Genomic DNA, 22,996 nt, shown 5'->3' with positions numbered 1-22,996 from the left:
TTCTGCCATCACAGCTCATCATCGTGAGTGATTGTGCATGATTAATAATAGATTCTTTCATTGACCAAGTTTGCTTTATGCACGCCATCTGTATCTGCTCTATCTACTGATTACTCTGCATTTTAGGAATTTAGTCATTTTAATTTATGCCGTCAACAACAGTAAACAATTAAGAGGCTGATGAACTGATGAAAATTGTTATGCCATTCTTGAGTGCTTTCACTCGTATTCTATATTGATTCATATTAATTTCTTTGAAGGATTGTAAACGATTATCTCTCCTCCTCGCTCCAAAAATGTGTGCTCCGTTATCTCGTCGGCCTAAAAAGTACTTTTTTATTGACATGCACACAGAAACCAACGCCAGTCAATAAATAGTCCGTTACAGCGGAAAATAAGGAATATTGCATGAGGCATACATTGTAAAATGTAAAATGTTGACTTTACTTAAAAAAGTGCGAAGTCCCCCCTCCGTTGAACGAGTTGGTTTTGCCCAACTAGATGGAGGAGTCACGTGGTACCTGCTACTTTTCTCAGCACTGGCCAGGATGCTTGAACTCACAGTCGTTTATTAATACTGGATGATGATTTTTAAAAATGCTTTTATAGATAATGCTGAGGCAGATTTTCATTCACAGGTATGAATCCTTGCAATTATCAGTTTTTATTAAAAATAACTATCCAGGGCCTGGGTAGCTCAGTGGTAAAATACGCTGGCTACCACCCCTGGAGTTCGCTAGTTCGAATCCCAGGGCATGCTGAGTGACTCCAGCCAGGTCTCCTAAGCAACCAAATTGGCCCGGTTGCTAGGGAGGGTAGAGTCACATGGGGTAACCTCCTCGTGGTCGCTATAATGTGGTTTGTTCTCGGTGGGGCGCGTGGTGAATTGAGCGTGGTTGCCGCGGTGGATGGCGTGAAGCCTCCACACGCGCTATGTCTCCGTGGCAACGCGCTCAACAAGCCACGTGATAAGATGCGCGGGTTGACGGTCTCAGACGCGGAGGCAACTGGGATTCGTCCTCTGCCACCTGGACTGAGGCGAATCACTATGCGACCATGAGGACTTAGAGCGCAATGGGAATTGGGCATTCCAAATTGGGAGAAAAAGGGGAAAAATCCCCCCCCCCCCCAAAAAAAAAAAAAACTATCCAGTGTAAAATGTCTCCAAATGGATATAAAGTATTCTTAGATTTAAATGTGGCTGCATGGAGGATTAGGTGTTCAGAGCGTCAAGCGCCCCCTGCAGGAATAAAACTCATAAGACAGTCAGTGGCTGACAACATGCAATTTCGGTCTGTAGGTCTGTTACCCACACAAAACTTTTGTATGAATTTAGAAAACATGAAATACATCACATGAGTCATATGTGGAGTCAGTGAAGATGTTAAAGGCGTCCATAGAAATGATCAGTTGTTTTTCATGGTGAGGAAAGCAGACAGGCATTTCAGATGAGCAGGAAAGAATTGTAATTTTCTGAAAGGGTTAATTTTTTATGAAACATTCACCCTAATGCTTTTTCTGAATGTTTGATATGATACAGTGTATAAATATTTAAGAGTATGCATTGAATTAGGGATGACACAATTATACGGTTAATTTACTATAATAATTTACAATCCACGGTTAAAAACTGTGAAATGCTTTATTTACACGTGGCAAAAATATAATATATAATGTATAAATATATCATATATCATATATCATTTAAAAGAGTTTTTCATAAGATTTTGTAAGCCTAAATGGGAAAACTCTTGTGCTTGTGTGGGTACTGGAGCTGTTGCTATGGTTACGGACAGTGGCCGCGCAGTGCTTTAATGGCCAGGTGTCGCGAACTGAACATGATCTTTCAATTCACGTGAAACTGAAGCTTAAACGCACGAATTCCAAAATATAACAGGGAATTCGATATACCAGATTCATATACATAAAAAAACGACTTAAATATACATTGATTATACTTTATTTATCTTATTACTTGATCTTATTCCCCCCACCCTCCATGTTCAAACCAAATCTACGCCATGTATGTCTATGAAAGATGAACGAGCCAATGAGGCTATGTTATGGGCGGGGCGACACGTGTAGCTCCTCCCCATATGTAGCCCGCCTCATTCTGCAGGCTGCAGCCAGGTCCTTCTCTCTCATGCTGTCTCAAATCCCTCTCATCGCGCTGACGTCACAGACGGAGCAGCGCTGCGAGAACATCTGTTTGTGGCTTTTCGGTAATAAAACAATATTTTTTGATCACTTTTTTCCCCCAATAACTATCGTTTCAGGGCTGGTATTTTGACACATAAACATGGGACTTTCAGGAAATAATACATCCATACAACGTGGGAGCACACACACATACACACACACACACACACACACACACACTTACAGCTCTGAAAGATTCCTGTGGATTTCTCTAATGCTTAACCCCTGGTATATAAACCAGATGTTCTGGTGCTGGATTTTAGATACCAACATATAATATCGCTTTAAGTGTTTGTGATTTATCAACTACTTAAGAGCATTTTAATGTCTTCTAGTGCAAATCTCTGAAGATGCTGGTTTTAGGATATTCTCTCGTTCATTCTAATGCCTTAAAATGTATTCATACACATGCATCATTTCACACATTTAAAAAATAATCTTAGAAATGGTTCTGTTTGTTGAGCTTATCAAGCAGACTGTCAATCCACAGATCTTTGCACAGCCTTCAGTAAGCCATTGTGCATTTTAACAGCATGCACAAAAGTGAACACATGTACAAACAGAACGATGCATAGGCCTCTGTATGAAGATGAATATCTGACTGATTCTATGAAAAGTGACCATGGGAAGGGGAGAATATAATATATAACATCAGTTTTGATTTCATGCCAAGCCTGGCCCTCACTGCAAATAACTTCTCTTTCCAAACACACCAGTGGCACACACACATACAGGTCACTCTGATGGATTACTTTCCTAAGATAAGAGCAACATCGAGCCACATATCCTGCTTAACATGCTTTTATCTTTATTACCAGGGTGGGGAAACATCATGGACCCTCCTCCATAAGCTGCAACGTCACAAGTATGTTGAAATATCATTGCATAATAATATGCAAGTAGCATATATATATATATATATATATATATATAGAATGAACTATGAGGAAATGTCAAAATTTCTTAAAACATTTCTCTGGACAGGTTGTAATGGAACTGTTGAGTAACATTTTTTTCTGGTATTTTAATCACCAGGTTTTTCATAAATGAAAATATTAGATTTCACTCTAGAAAACAACTAGAAGCTTCTAAATCCCCATAACTAAAATGAATGTGATCTCTTAACCATCTAATACTTTAATGGCAGGTCTGCGTAATGCTTTAATGGAGAAAGGCCTCATCCATTTCATTAATCTGACTGCCCTCACTAGATACCATTTAGCTAAAATTAATTTCTTAGAATAATGGCATCTCATACCGTATTAGAACACAGTCAGATCCAGATGTTGACTTTTTTCATTTTCCATTTATTTTTTTGCTCCAACTGATTGTTTGACTATTGGCGACTTTATTACACCTACACCCTTTTCTCAGATCAGAAAATTTATGAAGAGGAAAACTGGATTTTAATCTGAACTGTAACATATAGGGAATACTGGTTTAGGATCAAAAATGTTTTTCCTGAAGCAATATCGATTCCAGGAATGTTCACATTAATTAAATTAAACAGATCAGTATTATAATCCAGAAAGTAATCTATAGTTAAGCAAAATCCTTGCTATGCATTATAGAAATTTGCCCTTCACAATTTAATTTTTTTAATGTTATCAAGGACTATATTTCCAGCTGTCCTCAGTGAGTGAATTCATGTACAGGGCCCATTAAGTCAATCCACATTAGTCGTAGTAGGTATACTACACTAAATGCCTTTGTACAATAACACTGCTCCCATCAATGCTAATAGTATTTTCATGTTTAAAACAAATACGAGTTCTGGAAGTTCAAGTGAAGTGACATACTGTACCTATTCCTAGTATCTTTCCAATCTGTGATAAGATGCATATGGTGACAAGAATCTGGAGTTCTACAAAATATGTATGAAAAACGTGATTACTTAAAATTTATTTAATTTTGGGCTGTCTGGTGATTGTGAAACATTGCAAAGTGAAGACAGACAGAAATCATAAAGTCATGATAAAAAGATATCACAAAAATGAGTGGTCACACTTCAAATTTAGCTGTATATCTTGGAAACAGTCACATACGTAAAAAAACACAAACACATCACTCATTCTGTTAGTCTCAATCCCGTGGCTGAATGCCCAACATGATCTCTGCCATGCTGGTCAGTTTTGTCTCCTCCAGTGCGCTGATAAGACGGCTCAGCTTGGCACTCCTGCCCTCTGATTGGATGAAACGTCCAAGCAGTTGATAGGCCTGTTCATAAAGCCCTTCCCTCTCATACTCATAGGCAAGATTGTCGATAACAGGGCCTTTCAGGGCACGGCAGTTCTTTTGTAAAGCTCTTCCCACTTGCTTCCAATCCCGTCCCACATGAGCAGCGAATCGTTGCTGGTCTGCCGATGTCAATGGCCTATCATCTAGGATGAAACAAAAATATTTAAAAAAATCAGTTTGCTGATATTGCAAATACATATGAAACCTTTTTATTAGAAATTGTGTGTGTATCTTGAGACTCACCAAACACTCTTTTCTGAAACAGAAAGCAGTTCCTAGGCAGTTCCTGTGGTGGCTGTCTGTGAGGACCGTAGCTGTTCTGCAGCTGCTGCTCCAACCGTGTGACCTCATCATCTCGCAAACGCACAGGCTACAAAACAGCCATACATCAATTCAACAAACTGCACCATATTCAAAACAGCTGTAAATTAAAATCATATTATTTTAATATTATATTTTAACCTTATTTGTACATCTATAGAAGGTTAGGCTTCAGGTTTAGTACAAAGAAAACATACTGTATTTAAACAATTTTATTTCTCTCCCAAAGATGTTAAAATTCCAACTGTTTAAATTGTTTTGAAGTGGTTTCATTTAAAAATGTTCTTTTCCACTTCCTTAAATACAGTCCCTTAAAGGAATAGTTCACCCAAAAATGGAAATTCTCTCAATTTACAGATGCCACTATTGGGCCCTTGAGCAAGGCCCTTGACCCCATCTGTTCCAGGGGCACTGTTTCATGGCTGACCCTGCACTCTGACCCCAGTTTAGAAAAAAAAAAAAAAAAAAAAAAAGAATTTCACTATATATGTGCAAATATGTGATAAATAAAAATTAAATTAAAGTAATCCATATGACTCCAGTGGATAAATCAATGTATCCAGAAGCAATTTGATTGGTGTGGGTGAAAAACAGATACATTAATTCAATTTTAACTCTAAATTCTCCTCCCTGCTCAGTTAATCTCCTCTTCAACATTCTTCTTGTGTTTTTGGTGATTCACATTCTTCATGCATACACCTCCTACTGGGCAGGAAGAAGAATTTCTGTCAAAAAAGGACTTGATCTGTTTCTCATCCACACATTTCACTTATATCAGCATTGGAGTCATATGGATTACTTTTATGCTGCCATTATGTGATTTTTGGAGTGTAAAAATGTTGGCACCCATTCACTTGTATTGTATGGACACAGAGAGCTGAAATATTCTTCTAAAAATCTTAATTTGTGTTCTGCAGAAGAAAAAAAAAGTCATACCAGGGCTCTACAGTGCGACCATGAAAATTACTGTGTGCGACTGTGAAAGAATATGTAGGCGCACTGGTGCGAGTGACCTGATTGAAGTGGGGGGGGGGGGATAAATAAATAAATAGATTCTCCGATGCATTGCGATTCTTTATCAATTCTCAAACATTCAGAATCAATTCTGAGAACGCGGCAGCGCAGCGGTGCTTATACACACGGCAGAGACAGATGTTAGAAATGCGCATATCTTAAAGCCAAGCACATCCTACAAAACTGATCACAGACTGGATGTTCAACCACACACCGTTTGTCTCCTAATGAAACTACGATCCCGAAATTAATTCACAAACTCACATGGCAACGGGAAAGTTGATTTCGTGATTACATGTCAACAAAGAACATGAAATACGAGCTTGCACCTGTTATTGCACTAATTTGCACAACACGGAAAAAAACACCTGAAAATAATGATGAGACAGCAGGTCGGGAGATGTGGGTGATGTTTTTTTATTTTCTAATTATTTTTTTGTCTGCTGCTTCCCAATGTCTTTTACTCCTCTTGCGCTCTTTCGTTTGCTGTTGCACATTGCCGGAGTTCTGTCTAAGTCTGTTCCCCCTATGTTTCCCCTTAGGTTAGTGTCGAAGTCTGTTCCCCCTATGTTTCCCCTTAGGTTAGTGTCGAAGTCTGTTCCCCCCGTTTCCCCCATAGAGTCGAAGTCTGTTCCCCCTATGTTTCCCCTTAGGTTAGTGTCGAAGTCTGTTCCCCCTATGTTTCTCCTTAGGTTAGTGTCGAAGTCTGTTCCCCCCGTTTCCCCTTAGTTTAGTGTCGGAGTCTGTTCCCCCTATGTTTCCCCTTAGTTTAGTGTCGAAGTCTGTTCCCCCTAAGGTTAGTGTCGAAGTCTGTTCCCCCTATGTTTCCCCTTAGGTTAGTGTCGAAGTCTGTTCCCCCCGTTTCCCCTTAGTTTAGTGTCGGAGTCTGTTCCCCCTATGTTTCCCCTTAGTTTAGTGTCGAAGTCTGTTCCCCCTAAGGTTAGTGTCGAAGTCTGTTCCCCCTATGTTTCCCCTTAGGTTAGTGTCGAAGTCTGTTCCCCCCGTTTCCCCTTAGTTTAGTGTCGGAGTCTGTTCCCCCTATGGTTAGTGTCGAAGTCTGTTCCCCCTATGTTCCCCCTTAGGTTAGTGTTGAAGTCCGTTCCCCCTATGTTCCCCCTTAGTTTAGTGTCGAAGTCTGTTCCCCCTATGTTTCCCCTTAGGTTAGTGTCGAAGTCTGTTCCCCCTATGTTTCCCCTTAGTTTAGTGTCGAAGTCTGTTCCCCCCGTTTCCCCATAGAGTCGAAGTCTGTTCCCCCTATGTTTCCCCTTATTTGTGTCGAAGTCTGTTCCCCCTATGTTCCCCCTTAGGTTAGTGTCGAAGTCTGTTCCCCCTATGTTCCCCCTTAGTTTAGTGTCGAAGTCTGTTCCCCCTATGTTTCCCCTTAGTTTAGTGTCGAAGTCTGTTCCCCCTATGTTTCCCCTTATTTGTGTCGAAGTCTGTTCCCCCATGTTCCCCCTTAGGTTAGTGTCGAAGTCTGTTCCCCCCATTTCCCCATAGAGTCGAAGTCTGTTCCCCCTATGTTTCCCCTTAGTTTAGTGTCGAAGTCTGTTCCCCCTATGTTCCCCCTTAGGTTAGTGTCGAAGTCTGTTCCCCCCGTTTCCCCTTAGTTTAGTGTCGAAGTCTGTTCCCCCTATGTTCCCCCTTAGTTAGTGTCGAAGTCTGTTCCCCCTATGTTCCCCCTTAGGTTAGTGTCGAAGTCTGTTCCCCCTATGTTTCCCCTTAGTTTAGTGTCGAAGTCTGTTCCCCCTATGTTCCCCCTTAGTTAGTGTCGAAGTCTGTTCCCCCTATGTTCCCCCTTAGGTTAGTGTCGAAGTCTGTTCCCCCCAGTTTCCCCATAGAGTCGAAGTCTGTTCCCCCCCGTTTCCCCATAGAGTCGAAGTCTGTTCCCCCCGTTTCCCCTTAGTTTAGTGTCAAAGTCTGTTCCCCCTGTGTTTAATGGTGCTACAGGGAACACTAACCTAAGGGAAAACATAGGGGGAACAGACTTCGACAGAACACCGGTCCCTCACTTGTCGGGAAGTGCGCACACACCTAACGGCTCATTAGATAAATGTTAAGCAGGTGAGACATATACCGCAGAGCAAACAGATGGAACAGCGCATACGAGATGCTTGATAGATTTTAGAAATAATAATCCTATTTGTGCTGCTTTATCACCAGTGGTGAGGAAAGGAGAAGCTAACATCTGCACTCTCACAGATGTAATCAACCTGGAGCTCCAATGTGTAATTATAGTTAAAATAAAAAAATCAAAAGGCCTCAGATAGATTTATTCCATTTAAAAATGTAATACTATTAAATAAATTATTAACAATGCTTTAAACTTAACATAATCAGTTGAATTTATTTAATAGCATTGTGTTTTATATTTAAGGAGGTCAGTGTTTATCACTTTTTATGATGACAATATTGCCATACAAAGGCTGTAAATACATTGTACAACACAACTGTTACTTCATTTCAGTGTGGATTTTGTAGTTACTGCAATTTTCTCAAAAAGTGGTTATAGCTGAGCGAGACCTGTCTGTCACAGGGCCAATTTTGGTCAAAATGTGAAGTTACTGTGTTTTGCCTTTGTTCAGCAGAATAATCAATAAAATCTTTTTTTTAGATGTATCAGGAATCGTTTTGAAATCGGATCGTGACTCCTAGAATCGGATCGAATCGTGAGGTGCCTAAAGATTCCCGACCCTAGAATGAAGATCATGAAGTGTTGTATAGTACAACCGGAATAAAGAGTACAACTCCCAAATGCATCTACACTGCGCAATTATGTTTCACACTGCCATTGACTGCTTTTCATCCCTTCAGTCAACCGAGCAAGCGCAAAAAATTTGTGTGAGGCGTTTTAGTCAGCTTGAGTGAAATGAAAAGCATCAAATTTTACTTTAAAAAGTTAAAAGTTTACAAAGCCTGGCCAACTGAAATATGCAACATCTGATTGTTGTACATTGTGTGACAGGAACATTAATTGTGTTCAGCAGTGCAAATGTCAATTTAGAGTTCTTAAATACATTTAAGAGGACCATACTTCATAGACTGAACATTGTGTTTTTGTATATTTTGTTCACAAGGTGAAACGGGTTAACATGAGCTGCTGTTGTTTTTTGCAGACAGCCTGTCAATTTAACTTTTATAAATTTGGTTTATAAGAATTTAAACTCCTTTGTCTTTGTCAATTTTGTCATAATTGATGAGCTCAGTTTTCTCATGCCTTTTTGTGCATGTTATATTGTGGCACATTTGCGTTACCATCTCTTTAAAAAAAAAAAAAAAAAAACTGGACTACAACTGTGCTCCTACATTTTTGACTGTGCTCCTAAAAAAATATATATAAGTGTAGAGCCCCTGCATACACATCTGGGATGACATGAGGGTGAGTAAATAATGGGAGAATTTTCATTTTTGGGTGAACTATCCCTTAAACTTGCATAGAAAATATGACATCCCTCTCCCAAAATAATGAACATGCTTATGACCAAATTAAATGGCTATTTCTAAGACACAGTTGGGACCTTTGAATTCGATCTAGCATTTATACACCTGTTCAATTCGGATTATGAACCTTCAATTTCTTCTCTAAAAAAAATCTATCAAGAATGTGGTGATTTTCACTTATTTCTAATACCTATTTAAGCTAAATATATATATATATATATATATATATATATATATATATATATATATATATATATATATATATATATATATATATATATATAATATCCACATATAGCCCCTGTTTTTTTGGGGATTTTCCTGCACCTTCTAATCTACACCATCTTCAGCTATTATGTCTATTGGATGACCAATCAGTACCATCTCGTCAAACTGACTGAAAAGTGCTGGTTCAGTACACATTTAACAAGATTCAGGTAGAATAATCTCTGATCAGGTCACCTGCATTAAGGCCTTAATTCCGAGCACAGGCAGAAATCTCATGTCAGCACCCCACTGTGTCCAGGTAGGACAGATGACTGTACAAGTTTCAATCACCCAAAAGTGACCACACCAGATCAAGGCAGGACAGCACATACATTTCTGCATTCTCATGTTTTATTTTTCATGGAAGCTGCTAACTCAATTGATAAACATATGACCAAATCAACTGCCTATTTATAAGAAACAATTGGTGATTTTATCCAGCATTTAAGAAGGGGACTAAATGATTATTGTAAACATGGTGATTTTTACCTTTCCCATTTCTTATCCTTATTTAAGCTTTGAATTTTCAATAAATTTCAGGGGCACACACACAGCACATTTAACACCAATGACCTTTTGGCCTAAATGTGTCTGATCTGCATACACGTCTTACGAGGGTGATATCTGAACAAGTCCTGTGTGGTGCTAAGCGTATACCTGCAGTTCTGCATGCATATATATATATAACAGATTTGGAATGGATTGCTTGTATTACCATTAAATAAACAGACAAGTATTTTGATTGGTACTTATGATTGTTTACATTATTAATATACCCATCTATCTGTCCATCCTAAAACTTCAGAAGATTAAGAATCAAAATGGTTAAAAAAGCAGCAGTCAAATATGATTTATTTCTGCCTATGTAAAGTTTTGCAGTGCAATTTGTTGCTCAAAAAATTAAGTACTTTGTAAATAGCTTTAATGGCAGTCATATTTAAACCCTTTACCTCAGACATCTTGCCTGTCAGCTCATATACAGAATTCATCAACTATAAAAGAACTGCAGGAAAATCCATATTATATCACAGTGAAAGTATATTAACCCTAAAAAGGGCAAGCATGTAAAGGTAACTCTAAAACTGTACAGATTGCTATTTTTTTAACACATTGGGACTCACATAATACATATCCATGTTTTTTCTAAAATATTGCTTTTATTTGTAATTTTATAGCTTGTAGAATTCATAAAAATAACATTGAAAAGATGCCTCAAGGTCAGCTGCCTTCTCAAAGAATTTTGCCTTTTTACTTTTAGATAAAGATTGTGAGTTCATGCCAGACTTTACACACAAAGTTGCATGTATTTGCAGGGACCCCCTTTTCAATATTTTTCACAAATATTTGACTGACTCACTCATTGCTCCTCTCCCCAGACTCTTACATGTTTGTATCCTCCAGGACACAAAAACTTTTTTAGGGTTAAACATACTCTAAATAAGTGGAATGCAAAGGGACTGGAATTAGAATATTCAAGTGACACTAAAACAACAAAGCCATTGTGCAAGCATAAACAGACACACTTACCTGTGATTGGCGTATATGCTCTAAGCACATTTCTAGGTCTGGTAAGCTTTGGTCCAGTGTGTGTATTCCTGCTTTCAGCTGTGTTACCACAACCTCATTGGGAAGCGCGAGAAGACGCAAAGCATGCTGGGACAGAAACTGTGCGAGTGAACCGCAGGCATAGCTCTCCAGGAATCGCCGACAAGGAGGCATGGCCATGAATTTCAGTTCCACCCCAAGTAAGGGATCAGCATCGTGCAGTTTTAGGATTTCATACCCTTCCAGTCCGCCAACTGAATCTGATTGAAAGGGCAATTAGAGGTGTATCAACCGCACCCCAAAGTAAACTGAAGAGGCCAATTATAAATCTATAAATAGAACTGACTCAACGTGCACCACAACATGAAGCAACAAGATAAATAAAGTTTGCAGACAAACTTTGATGCTGGCTTGCCAAAGCCTTGTCTGAAAGTTAAAAAAAAAAAAAAAAAAAGTTGAAAAGCTTTGGATGGATGAATGGGAAAGAGAGATTAAAAGAAAAAAGACTGACAGACATACAGACACAAAAGAAAGTGATAAATAGAAGAGTGAGAGACAGACAGATACAGTTGAAGTCAGAAGTTTACATACACTTAGGTTGAAATCATTAAAACGCTTTTTTAACCACTCCACATTTAATATTAGCAAACTATAGTTTTGGCAAGTCGTTTAGGACATCTACTTTGTGCATGACACAAGTAATTTTTCCAACAATTGATTACAGACAGATTGTTTCACATTTAATTGACTATATCACAATTCCAGTGGTTCAGAAGTGTACATACACTAAGTTAATTGTGCCTTTAAGCAGCTTGGAAAATTCCAGAAAATGATGCCAAGCCTTTAGACAGTAAGCTTCTGATAGGAGGTGTACTGAATTGGAGGTGTACCTGTGGATTAGTGATGGGTCGTTCGCGAACGAGTCGGCTCCAAGAGCTGGCTCTTGTAGGTGAACTTTGGGAGCCGGCTCGCATATCAGAAGAGCCGAATCTATTTATAAAAATATAAAAAAAATTAAGATATGAATAATCAAAAGATTTAAATGAATAGAATTAACGAATTCAAAGAACAAAAAATAAATAAAAATAATATAGGCCTAAATACTCAAGCGCACACATTCCTTCTGACTGTCTGCTCAGACTAACAGCCTCACCTGTTGTTCCTGTCAATCAGACACGCAGTGTCAACCAATGAACCAAAGATGTGTAAGGGAGGGCAGAGCCAACTTATTATGTTGTTCAGATTGTATTCGTTTTGAATTGTTACATTTATATGCACTTTGTTTATATACATTAAAAAGTTATACTTTAAACGCAAATGCAAACCAATGCATTTTTAAATACATTGTGGTTAAGGTAGAGTATGATTTCATTTAGTAATTTAATTAGAATTGTTTTAACACCAATCATAGTCAAACTATCGCAAACTGTTTGACTTGGAAAAAAAACCAAACTTTTTTTAAAGAGCCGTTTGGGAGCCAAAAGAGCCGACTCTTTTTGGTGAGCTGAGCCGAACGAGCCGGCACACTGAAAAGAGCCGGATTGCCCATCACTACTGTGGATGTATTTTAAGGCCTACCTTCAAACTCAGTGGTTCTTTGCTTGACATCGTGGGAAAATTAAAAGAATTCAACCAAGACCTCAGAAAAAAAACTGTGGACCTCCACAAGTTTGGTTCATCCTTGAGAGCAATTTCCATTTGCCTGAAGATACCATGTTCATCTGTACAAACAATAGTACGCAAGTATAAACACCATGGGGCCACACAGCCATCATACCGCTCAGGAAGGAGATGCCTTCTGTCTCCTAGAGATGAACGTAGTTTGATGCGAAAAGTGCAAATCACTCCAAGAACAACAGCAAAGGACCTTCTGAAGATGCTGGAGGAAACAGGTAGACAAGTATCTATATCCACAGTAAAACGAGTCCTATATCGACATAACCTGAAAGGCTGCTCAGCAAGGAAGAAGCCACTGCTCCAAAACCACCATAAAAAAGCCAGACTACAGTTTGCAAGTGCACATGGGGACAAAGATCTTACTTTTTGGAGAAATATCCTCTGGTCTGATGAAAAAAATATTGAACTGTTTGGCCATAATGACTATCGTTATGTTTGGAGGATAAAGGGTTAGGCTTGCAAGCTGAAGAACACCATTCCAACTGTGAAGCATGGGGGTGGCAGCATCATGTTGTGGGGGTGCTTTGCTGAAGGAGGGACTAGTGCGCTTCACAAAATAGATGGCATCATGAGGTAGGAAAATGATGTGGATATAATGAAGCAGCATCTCAAGACATCAAGTTAAAGCTCGGTCGCAAATGGGTCTTCCAAATGGACAATGATCCCAAGCATACCTCCAAAGTTGTGGCAAAATGGCTTAAGGACAACAAAGTCGGAGGAAAATGGACGCCATGCAAGGAGCAGACGTGTGAGCGACGAGCTCTGCGCACTTTGCTGAATTTTCGATTATTCTCATGTTATAATCTGGTGAAATTTGTTACACCCAGTTACACATTTGTCCTTTGTTGCAAAACATGGCAAAGAAGTCAAAATCCTCGGGCTCTGGAGATATTAAAAGACACTTACTTGTTCAGGATGAAAGCCCCGAGAGGCCTACAGACTCGATTTGGATGGCACGGCGAGAGAGGAGATCCAGCGTCAGTTGTCCAACATGTCGATGATGTTGACGAAGATTCTTGCTGACTTGGAGGATCTCGCTGTAATACGTCGATCGATCGTGGCGATGGAAATAAAATTCTCTGAGTTAGGTACAAGAGTGTCTGATGTTGAAAAACGAATCGATTTTCTGGAATCTTCGGAGAGGGAATTATCCGCTAATCCGCCCGCGACCAAAGTTGATTTGGAACATCTCCTTGAAAAGCTTGAAGATCTTGAAAATAGAAACCGCAGGAATAACATTCGAATCGTTGGAATTCCTGAGCATGAAGAGGGCAGAGATATGGTGAAATTCCTGGACGAGCTCTTCCCGAGTCTGCTCGACATAACAGGCCACAAGCTGGAAATCGAGCGAGCTCACAGAGTCCCAGCTCACAGATCTGCTGAGGGAGATAGGCCCCGATCGATTCTGGACAGATTTCTGAGATCATCCGATAAAGATCTTGTGTTGCGCCAGGCAAGGAGCAAAGGGAAGCTTTCTTGGAAGAACCATAATATTTTCTTGTTCCCAGACTTTGCGAGTTCGACAAGAGAGAAACGCGATCGGTTCAAGGAATGTAAGAAACTCTTACATCAGAAAAAGATCTCGTTTGCTCTGATGTTTCCTGCCAAACTGAGAATAGAAACGAAAAACGGTCGCAAAGTATTCACATGTCCAAATCTGGCAATGTCTTTTATAGAATCAATGGCTGAGTAAACCGTTGGATGTTTCTCATGTGAGTGGGCCTGTCTCGCTGTGCCTAACTCTTGAGGAAGCTGGGTGAAATTTTGGTTTTTTTTGCGTTGGCTCCGCCGTGCGGCTGGAGCTTGTTTTGTGAATAACACTTTTCCTTAAATAAACTTTTGCACTGATGGAAGATTACATTTGCATTGAAGTTCCCGGACAGTTTGAGAATGGACACTACGGATGACCGCAAAATATTTACATGCTCACTCAAAGGATGTCTTTTATAAAGCTGACAGATTGTGTAAGTCATGGTATATACTTTTATGCGGCCTCCGAGTGAACTGACTCTATCATCCGGGGAACCAGGATGCCGGTTTTGTTTCTTTTTGTATTGGTTCCGCCTAGTGGCTGGAGCTTGTTCTGTTGAATAACATTCCTTTGGAACAGCTGTGGATTAATCTGTTTGTTCTTCGTGCTTATTCCTCCTGCTGGCTGGAGTTTGTTTTGAGTTTTTTTTTTTTTTTTTTAACGGGACATTTGAATAATTATGTCATTCGCTGAACTCATAACAGCCGGCTCACGGAACATTCGTTTGTCCGTCCGAGGAATCTGAACGGTTTTATATCGGCTGGAATTTGTTTTGTGGAAGATCACACCTTTGAGACAGTTCTGTGAATGAATCTACATGTTTTTTGTGTTCATTCTTCCTATTAACTGGGTTTATTTCACAAAGTATTTTCTGTTATGTAATTTTGCCTCACAAATTGAGCAATCCGATGGCAAAGTTGTCGTGGGGACTCGTGTGCGTTCATGGACCTTTTGAGTTTAGAGGGATTGTTGCCGGTTGGCGCTGTTGTGTGCGGGGTTAATGCGCACGTTTTTCTTTTTTCTGTTTGTTTTGATCCAGGGGATGTTCGGGGGTTGATTGTTTCACTAATGGGGAATGTGGTCTTCATAATTTTGTTTTTCACACACAATTTTTTATTTTTATTATATCAATATGTCAAATGTTAATATGAATATGTTGTCTCTCTCCACATGGAATGTGAATGGGTTGGGGCACCCCATAAAAAGAAGGAAGGTTATTACTTTTCTTAAACGTAAGAAATATGATATAGTGTTTCTTCAAGAAACACATCTCTCCCCGCAGGAAGCTGAAAAATTTGGGAAGATATGGGGTGGACATGTTTTCTTTAGTGTTGGCTCAAGTAAGAGCAAGGGAGTCATTAAATTGATAAATAAACATTTACAATTCAAATTTCTCAAACAGATTAAAGATAAATTAGGAAGAGTAATTATTGTTTTAGCTGAAATTCAAGGGCAAAGTCTGATTTTGGCTAATATTTACGCACCTAACGTTGATGATCAAGGCTTTTTTATAGATCTTGAAGGGGTGTTGCAAACTGCTGGCACCCCTCATGATATAATATTGGGAGGAGACTTTAATCTTTTGATGGATTCAGTCCTTGATCACAGTGAAGCAAAAGTGTGTAAACCCCCTCGAGCAACATTGACGCTTCACAGGATGTGTAAAAATCTTGGTCTTACAGATATTTGGACACTTTTGAACCCATCTGGTAGGGACTATACATTTTTTTCATCAGTCCATAAGATTTATTCTAGAATAGATTTTTTTTTTGATATCCAAATCCCTCATTTCATCTGTTGTTGATTGCTCAATTGGAAACATTTTAGTCTCAGATCACACCCTGGTGAGTTTAGAGGTGATGCCACATATAGAGAAAAAGAAATCATATAGTTGGCGCCTTATGTATCCCTTTTACAAAATCCTGATTTCCAACAAATGTTAAAGACTGAAATCAATGTTTATATGGAGACCAACTGGTCCTCAGTATCCTCTGTGGGCGTGGCTTGGGAGGCACTTAAGGTGGTTCTTAGGGGCCGGATCATACAGTATGCCTCATTCATCAAAAAATCCAAAGTACGAGAACTTGTGGAGTTGGAAGGAAATATTAAAAGTGCCGAGGCAGAGCTGAAGCGCCGTATGTCAGCTGATGGCCTCAGAGAATTGACCCGATTGAAATATAGATATAATACTATTTTGTCACGGAAAGTGGAGTTTTGGTTATTCAGGGCAAGACAGTCATACTTTGAGTCAGGGGACAAAGCAGGAAAACTTTTGGCTAGATATATAAAGCAGAGAGAGTCTTTTTCTACCATTCCCTCAGTGAAATCTGCTGGTGGTGAAATATTTACCTCAGCCATTGATATTATTAATGCTTTTAAAGAATTCTATATTAATCTTTATAGTTCTTCATCAGTAGGCGAAGGCGTGGAGATTAGAAACTTTGTGGAACCATTAGATCTTCCTAAACTGACGACTGAGCAAAAAAACTCTTGATTCTGAGATAACCTTGGAGGAGCTTAACGAGGTAATTAAGTCCCTACCTACTGGCAAGGCTCCGGGGCCAGATGGTTTTGCCGCAGAATTTTTTAGATCCTATGCTACAGAACTGGCCCCACTTTTATTAGAAGTTTATACTGAATCATTAAAGAAGGGAAAACTTCCTCCAACCATGACACAAGCCCAGATCAGTCTGATTCTTAAAAAGGACAAAGATCCAAGCGAGTGTAAAAGTACCGTCCAATCTCCCTGATCCAACTAGATGTAAAAATATTGTCAAAAATTTTGGCTAACCGATTAAGTTATGACATCTCTTATACATACAGATCAGGTGGGGTTTATTCGGGGTCGTAGCTCTTCTGATAACATCAGGCATCTCATCAATATCATGTTGTCAGTGGCGAATGAACAATCTCCGGTTGCTGCCATCTCACTTGACACCGAAAAGGCGTTTGATATGGTAGAATGAGATTATCTTTTTAAGATTTTGGAAATGTATGGGTTCGGGAGTACATTTATTGGTTGGATTAAGTTACTTTATAAACACCCTGTAGCAGCGGTACAAACAAATAGATTAATTTCAGATTATTTTACTCTGGATAGGAGCACTCGACAGGGTTGCCCTCTTTCCCCATTATTGTTCTGTCTTGCCCTGGAACCATTAGCAGCTGCGATAAGAAAGGAGGATGATTTTCCAGGGGTGACAGCGGGAGGTGCGGCGCATAAGCTTCTGCTTTACGCAGATGATATTTTATTATTCGTCTCTGAACCTACTAGATCTATGCCTTGCCTCCACAGAATTATTAATTCCTTTTCCAAGTTCTCAGGATACAAAGGCAATTAGTCTAAATCCGAAGCTTTGGCGCTGACAGCGTACTGCCCAGAAACGGCTTTCCAGCCGGGCGCCTTCCAGTGGCCCAAACAGGGCATTAAGTATTTGGGGAATTTACTCCAAGCAAATTTGTCTGATTTAGTTCGAGTTAATTTTGACCCTTTAATAAAAAGGTTTTCGAGCGATGTGGACAGATGAGCTTCATTACATTTATCGATGATTGGGAAGGTTAATGTTATTAAAATGAATTGTATTCCAAAATTCAACTACCTGCTTCAGTCTCTCCCTGTAGATGTCCCCCTCTCTTATTTCAAGCAATTTGATAGCATAGCGAAGTCCTTTATTTGGAATGGTAAGCGCCCCAGGTTAAATTTCAATAAGTTACATAGGCCAATTGACAGAGGAGGGCTAGGCCTACCCAAGATTTAGTATTATTATTATGCGTTCGGTCTTAGACATTTGGCTCATTGGTCGCTTCCACCTGAGAGGGCCTGTCCCTGGTTTTGTATTGAAAAGGAAGTTCTTGCCCCTATCTCGCCACTGCATAGCCTTTCAATTAAACGAGCCGGAGAGGTTAAGTCGCATCCCGTTATTTTGCATTTGCACTCGATATGGACAAAAGTGTCCAGAGTGTTTAATTCTGATATTTATTTAAATGTTGCCTCAAGCATATGGCAGAACCCTAAACTATGTATTAATAAGTCCCCTTTTTGTTGGTCAGATTGGATTGTGAGGGGGGTTAATGCACTTGGTGACCTATATGAGGGTGGAGTATTGAGACCTTTTGAAAATTTGGTTCAATATTTTGGCATTCCCAGATCTCAGTTTTATAAGTATTTACAGCTTCGCCACCTTCTCTGCGCTATTTTTGGGAGTGGCACGCACCCCCCTAAAGCGGCAGGTGCTTTGGGAGAGTTGATTGCTGCTTTTGGAAAAGGCCATGATGCATCAGTGTATTACTCCCTACTAACTCAGAGTCTGGAGGATGGAGCCTTGACTTCTCTCAAGAGTGTATGGGAAAAAGATTTGAATTTGGTATTGGAGGATGGAGTGTGGACTAAGATTCTTAAAAATGTCAAGTCTGTATCTAGAGATGCAAGGGTTCACCTTATGCAATTTAAGATTTTACCTAGATTTTATTGGACCCCCTCTAGATTATATAGGCTTGGTCTTAAAGACACACCCACTTGCTGGTGATGCCAGTCAGAAGTTGGAGACACTGCCCATGTCTTTTGGGGGTGTGTTAAGATCCAGGAGTTTTGATTGAGGGTTCAGAGGTATTTGTGCGACGTTTTGAACACTCAGGTTTTGCTTTGTCCCAGACTCTGTATTTTGGGTGATGGAGCGGTCATGCATTTAGGGGACAATCATATAAAAAACTGGGTTATGACCAGTCTCATGATCGGCAGGCAAGTAATTTTAAGGGGTTGGAAGTCAAATAGAGCACCCTCTTTTTCGGAGAGGCGGTAAGTAGAAGGCTGGGGTTGAGGGACTTATTTGCTAAAAAAAAATGGGGCAAATATTTAGTTTTTTGGGGGGAATCTCAGGGAGGGGATGTGGAGAGTGTAGTTTAATCATGTATGTTTATTCTTTTATTTATTTGTGTATGTGTGTATATATATATATATATATATATATATATATATATATATATTTTTTTTTTATTTTATGTAAGTGTATGTATGTGTATCTGTGTATGTATATATGTGTATATATATGTATGTGTATATATATGTATGTATGTGTGTGTATGTATATATTATATATATCACACACACACACACACACACACACACACATATTTTTTTGGATTGTGTGTGTGTTATATGGGACCACAGGGGTGTTCGTTAGGGGTCAGGGTGGGATTGTATTAGTAGGGTTTAAATGTAAAATGTTGATTCATTATATATGTGTTGAGTTTTTTTTACTGTCATATGCTCATGAATCAATAAAAATGTTAATTACATAGGACAACAAAGTCAAGGTATTGGAGTGGTCATCACAAAGCCCTGACCTTAATCCGATAGAAAATTTGTGGGCAGAACTGAAAAAGCATGTGCGAGGAAGGTCTACAAACGTGACTCAGTTACACCAGTCCTGTCTGGAGGAATGGGCCAGAATTCCAGCAACTTATTGTGAGAAGCTTGTGGAAGGCTACCCAAAATGTTTTACCCAAGTTAAACAATTTAAAGGCAATGCTACTAAATACTAACAAAGTGTACGTAAACTTTTGACCCACTGGGAATGTGATGAAAGTTACAGTGCATCCGGAAAGTATTCACAGCGCTTCACTTTTTCTGCATTTTGTTATGTTACAGCCTTATTCCAAAATGGATTAAATTCATTATTTTCCTCAAAATTCTACAAACAATACCCCATAATGACAACGTGAAAGAAGTTTGTTTGAAATCTTTGCAAATTTATTAAAAATAAAAAACGAAAAAAATCACATGTACATAAGTATTCACAGCCTTTGCCATGACACTCAAAACTGAGCTCAGGTGCATCCTGTTTCCACTGATCATCCTTGAGATGTTTCTACAACTTGATTGGGGTCCACCTGTGGTAAATTCAGTTGATTGGACATGATTTGGAAAGGCACACACCTGTCTGTATAAGGTCCCACAGTTAACCGTGCATGTCAGAGCACAAACCAAGCCATGAAGTCCAAGGATGTAGACCTCCGAGACAGGATTGTATCGAAGCACAGATCTGGGGAAGGGTATAGAAACATTTCTGCCACATTGAAGGTCCCAATGAGCACAGTGGCCTCCATCATCCGTAAATGGAAGAAGTTTGGAACCACCAGGACTCTTCCTAGAGCTGGCCGCCTGGCCAAACTGAGCGATTGGGGGAGAAGGGCCTTAGTCAGGGAGGTGACCAAGAACCCGATGGTCACTCTGACAGAGCTCCAGCGTTTCTCTGTGGAGAGAGGAGAACCTTCCAGAAGAACAACCATCTCTGCAGCACTCCACCAATCAGGCCTGTATGGTAGAGTGGCCAGACGGAAGCCACTCCTCAGTAAAAGGCACATGACAGCCCGCCTGGAGTTTGCCAAAAGGCACCTGAAGGACTCTCAGACCATGAGAAACAAAGATTGAACTCTTTGGCCTGAATGGCAAGCGTCATGTCTGAAGGAAACCAGGCACCGCTCATCACCTGGCCAATACAATCCCTACAGTGAAGCATGGTGGTGGCAGCATCATGCTGTGGGGATGTTTTTCAGCGGCAGGAACTGGGAGACTAGTCAGGATCGAGGGAAAGATGAATGCAGCAATGTACAGAGACATCCTTGATAAAAACGTGCTCCAGAGCGCTCTGGACCTCAGACTGGGGCGAAGGTTCATCTTCCAACAGAACAACGACCCTAAGCACACAGCCAAAATAACAAAGGAGTGGCTACGGGACAACTCCATGAATGTCCTTGAGTGGCCCAGCCAGAGCCCAGACTTAAAACCGATTGAACGTCTCTGGAGAGATCTGAAAATGGCTGTGGACCGACGCTCCCCATCCAACCTGATGGAGCTTGAGCAGTCCTGCAAAGAAGAATGGGAGAAACTGCCCAAAAATAGGTGTGCCAAGCTTGTAGCATCATACTCAAAAAGACTTGAGGCTCTAATTGGTGCCAAAGGTGCTTCAACAAAGTATTGAGCAAAGGCTGTGAATACTTATGTACTTGTGATTTTTTTTTTTTTTTTCGTTTTTTATTTTTAATAAATTTGCAAAGATTTCAAACAAACTTCTTTCACGTTGTTATTATGGGGAAAATAATTAATTTAATCCATTTTGGAATAAGGCTGTAACATAACAAAATGTGGAAAAAGTGAAGCGCTGTGAATACTTTCCAGATGCACTGTATAAAAACTGAAATAAATCATTCTCTCTATTATTATTCTGACATTTTACATTCTTAAAAGACAGGGAATTTTTTTCTGCGATTAAATGTCAGGAATTGTGAAAAACTGAGTTTAAATGTATTTGGCTAAGGTGTATGTAAACTTCTGATTTCAACTGTAGATAGACAGATAGACAAAAGAAAGTGATAAATAGAAGTGTGACAGACAGACAATGAAAGACAGACAGACAGATAGACACAAAAGAAAGAGTGATAAATAGAAGAGTGACAGACAGATAGACGGATAGATAGATAAGACACAAAATAGTGATAAATAGAAGAGTGGCAGACAGACAAACAGACAGATAGACAGATCAAGAGTGATAGATACAAAATAGTGATAAATAGAAGAGTGACTGACAGACAGACACAAAAGAAATGTATACATAGAAGAGTGACAGACAGACAGATAGATACAAGAGTGATAAAAAGAAAAAAGATAGACAGACAGACAGGCAGACAGACAGATTTGAATTTTGACAGATGGAGTTTGAATAGTCTTGGCTCATTTGAACATCCCTTCAATGTGAGTCTATGACATTTTTCAGGATAGTCCACTGTGGGTATAAGCTATTCTCTAAATACATGTTGTAAAACTCCAATAAATCAATAAGCACTAAGCGTGACAACACTTACCTGTAAGGGTGAGCTTAATGACCTTGAACAAACTGAATTTCCCTTGCTCGTCTTTGTAAACCGACAGAAAGTTGTGTGCTGGTGTGCTACACCCCAAGAAGAGCACAGCACACCCGGACCACACTCGATCACTGGAGTTGCTTTCATTTAACCTCTGCAACACAGATACAATCAGACACACAGAATGTCAAATCAAAAGCACCAGCACAAACACGAATGTAAACACAAGGCAATCGTGTACCTTTGTGTCAATACTGTCCATCTTCTGCTCAAACTCCGTCTCAAGTCCTGGGAGTGTGAAAAACACAATTACTCCACACAGAAACAAAGAACACAAATCTACTCTGACTATAACCAAACACACTTTATTTTGTCTTATTCTTTCCAGCATGCAACCATGGTTGTGAGTTTGGCGATATAAATGAGGTCTTACAGATATAAAATGCACATCATGTCTACAGGTAATGCAAGGCGGCCCGACACGCGTCACATGACAAAACATTTACTTTTAACTTTTTATTTAATGCATTTGAGTTGTAAAAAGAGGAGATTAAAATGTCAAATGGATCAAACATCTACAAAAGTCCACACGCGACTTTTTTGTTTGTGCTTTTCATAGATTGTTACATTCTACTTGACCACTAGAGAGATTTTCCCGTCTTAAAAGTTTCACATCACACAAACTTTGCCTTCGATTCAATATAATAGCGAATATGAAACTTGCGTTTTGTCTGATATACTGACACACTACTTACGCGGCGATTTGGTGGACTTTGTCCGAATGGCACGGAAGACTTAAACAGGCCTAAAACTTCATGCGAAGAAAACTTTTCAGAAATCGATGTAGTGCCTGCTTTTAAAGACGCGACCACTGCAATGCTCAATGATTGATCTGATTGGCTTAAA

General features: G+C 39.6%; 1 protein-coding gene across 1 annotated transcript; it reads right to left on the bottom strand.

Annotated features, from left to right (window-relative positions):
- Window positions 1-4,089: 4,089 nt before the first annotated feature.
- Window positions 4,090-22,978, bottom strand: tradd (tnfrsf1a-associated via death domain). Its single transcript, XM_051652691.1, has 6 exons — window positions 22,846-22,978; window positions 22,332-22,378; window positions 22,091-22,244; window positions 11,005-11,282; window positions 4,681-4,807; window positions 4,090-4,580 (listed from the first exon to the last, which is right to left on the bottom strand). The coding sequence occupies exons 2-6, from the start codon at window positions 22,350-22,352 to the stop codon at window positions 4,282-4,284; spliced, it is 879 nt and encodes a 292-aa protein (XP_051508651.1). The 5' UTR covers window positions 22,353-22,378; window positions 22,846-22,978; the 3' UTR covers window positions 4,090-4,281.
- Window positions 22,979-22,996: the final 18 nt, after the last annotated feature.

This window comes from Myxocyprinus asiaticus, chromosome 1 (genome assembly GCF_019703515.2).
Source record: "Myxocyprinus asiaticus isolate MX2 ecotype Aquarium Trade chromosome 1, UBuf_Myxa_2, whole genome shotgun sequence".
Classification (NCBI taxonomy): Eukaryota; Metazoa; Chordata; class Actinopteri; order Cypriniformes; family Catostomidae; genus Myxocyprinus; species Myxocyprinus asiaticus.
This window is presented reverse-complemented; position numbering and strand designations above follow the sequence as displayed.

Excerpts from the sequence above, each read along its gene's own strand:
- tradd (XM_051652691.1), bottom strand. The coding sequence starts at position 22,352 with ATGGACAGTATTGACACAAAG. Across the intron at positions 4,808-11,004 it reads AGCATATACGCCAATCACAG|CCTGTGCGTTTGCGAGATGA; the intron begins GTAAGTGTGTCT and ends GCTGTTTTGTAG. Across the intron at positions 4,581-4,680 it reads GTTTCAGAAAAGAGTGTTTG|ATGATAGGCCATTGACATCG; the intron begins GTGAGTCTCAAG and ends GTTTCATCCTAG.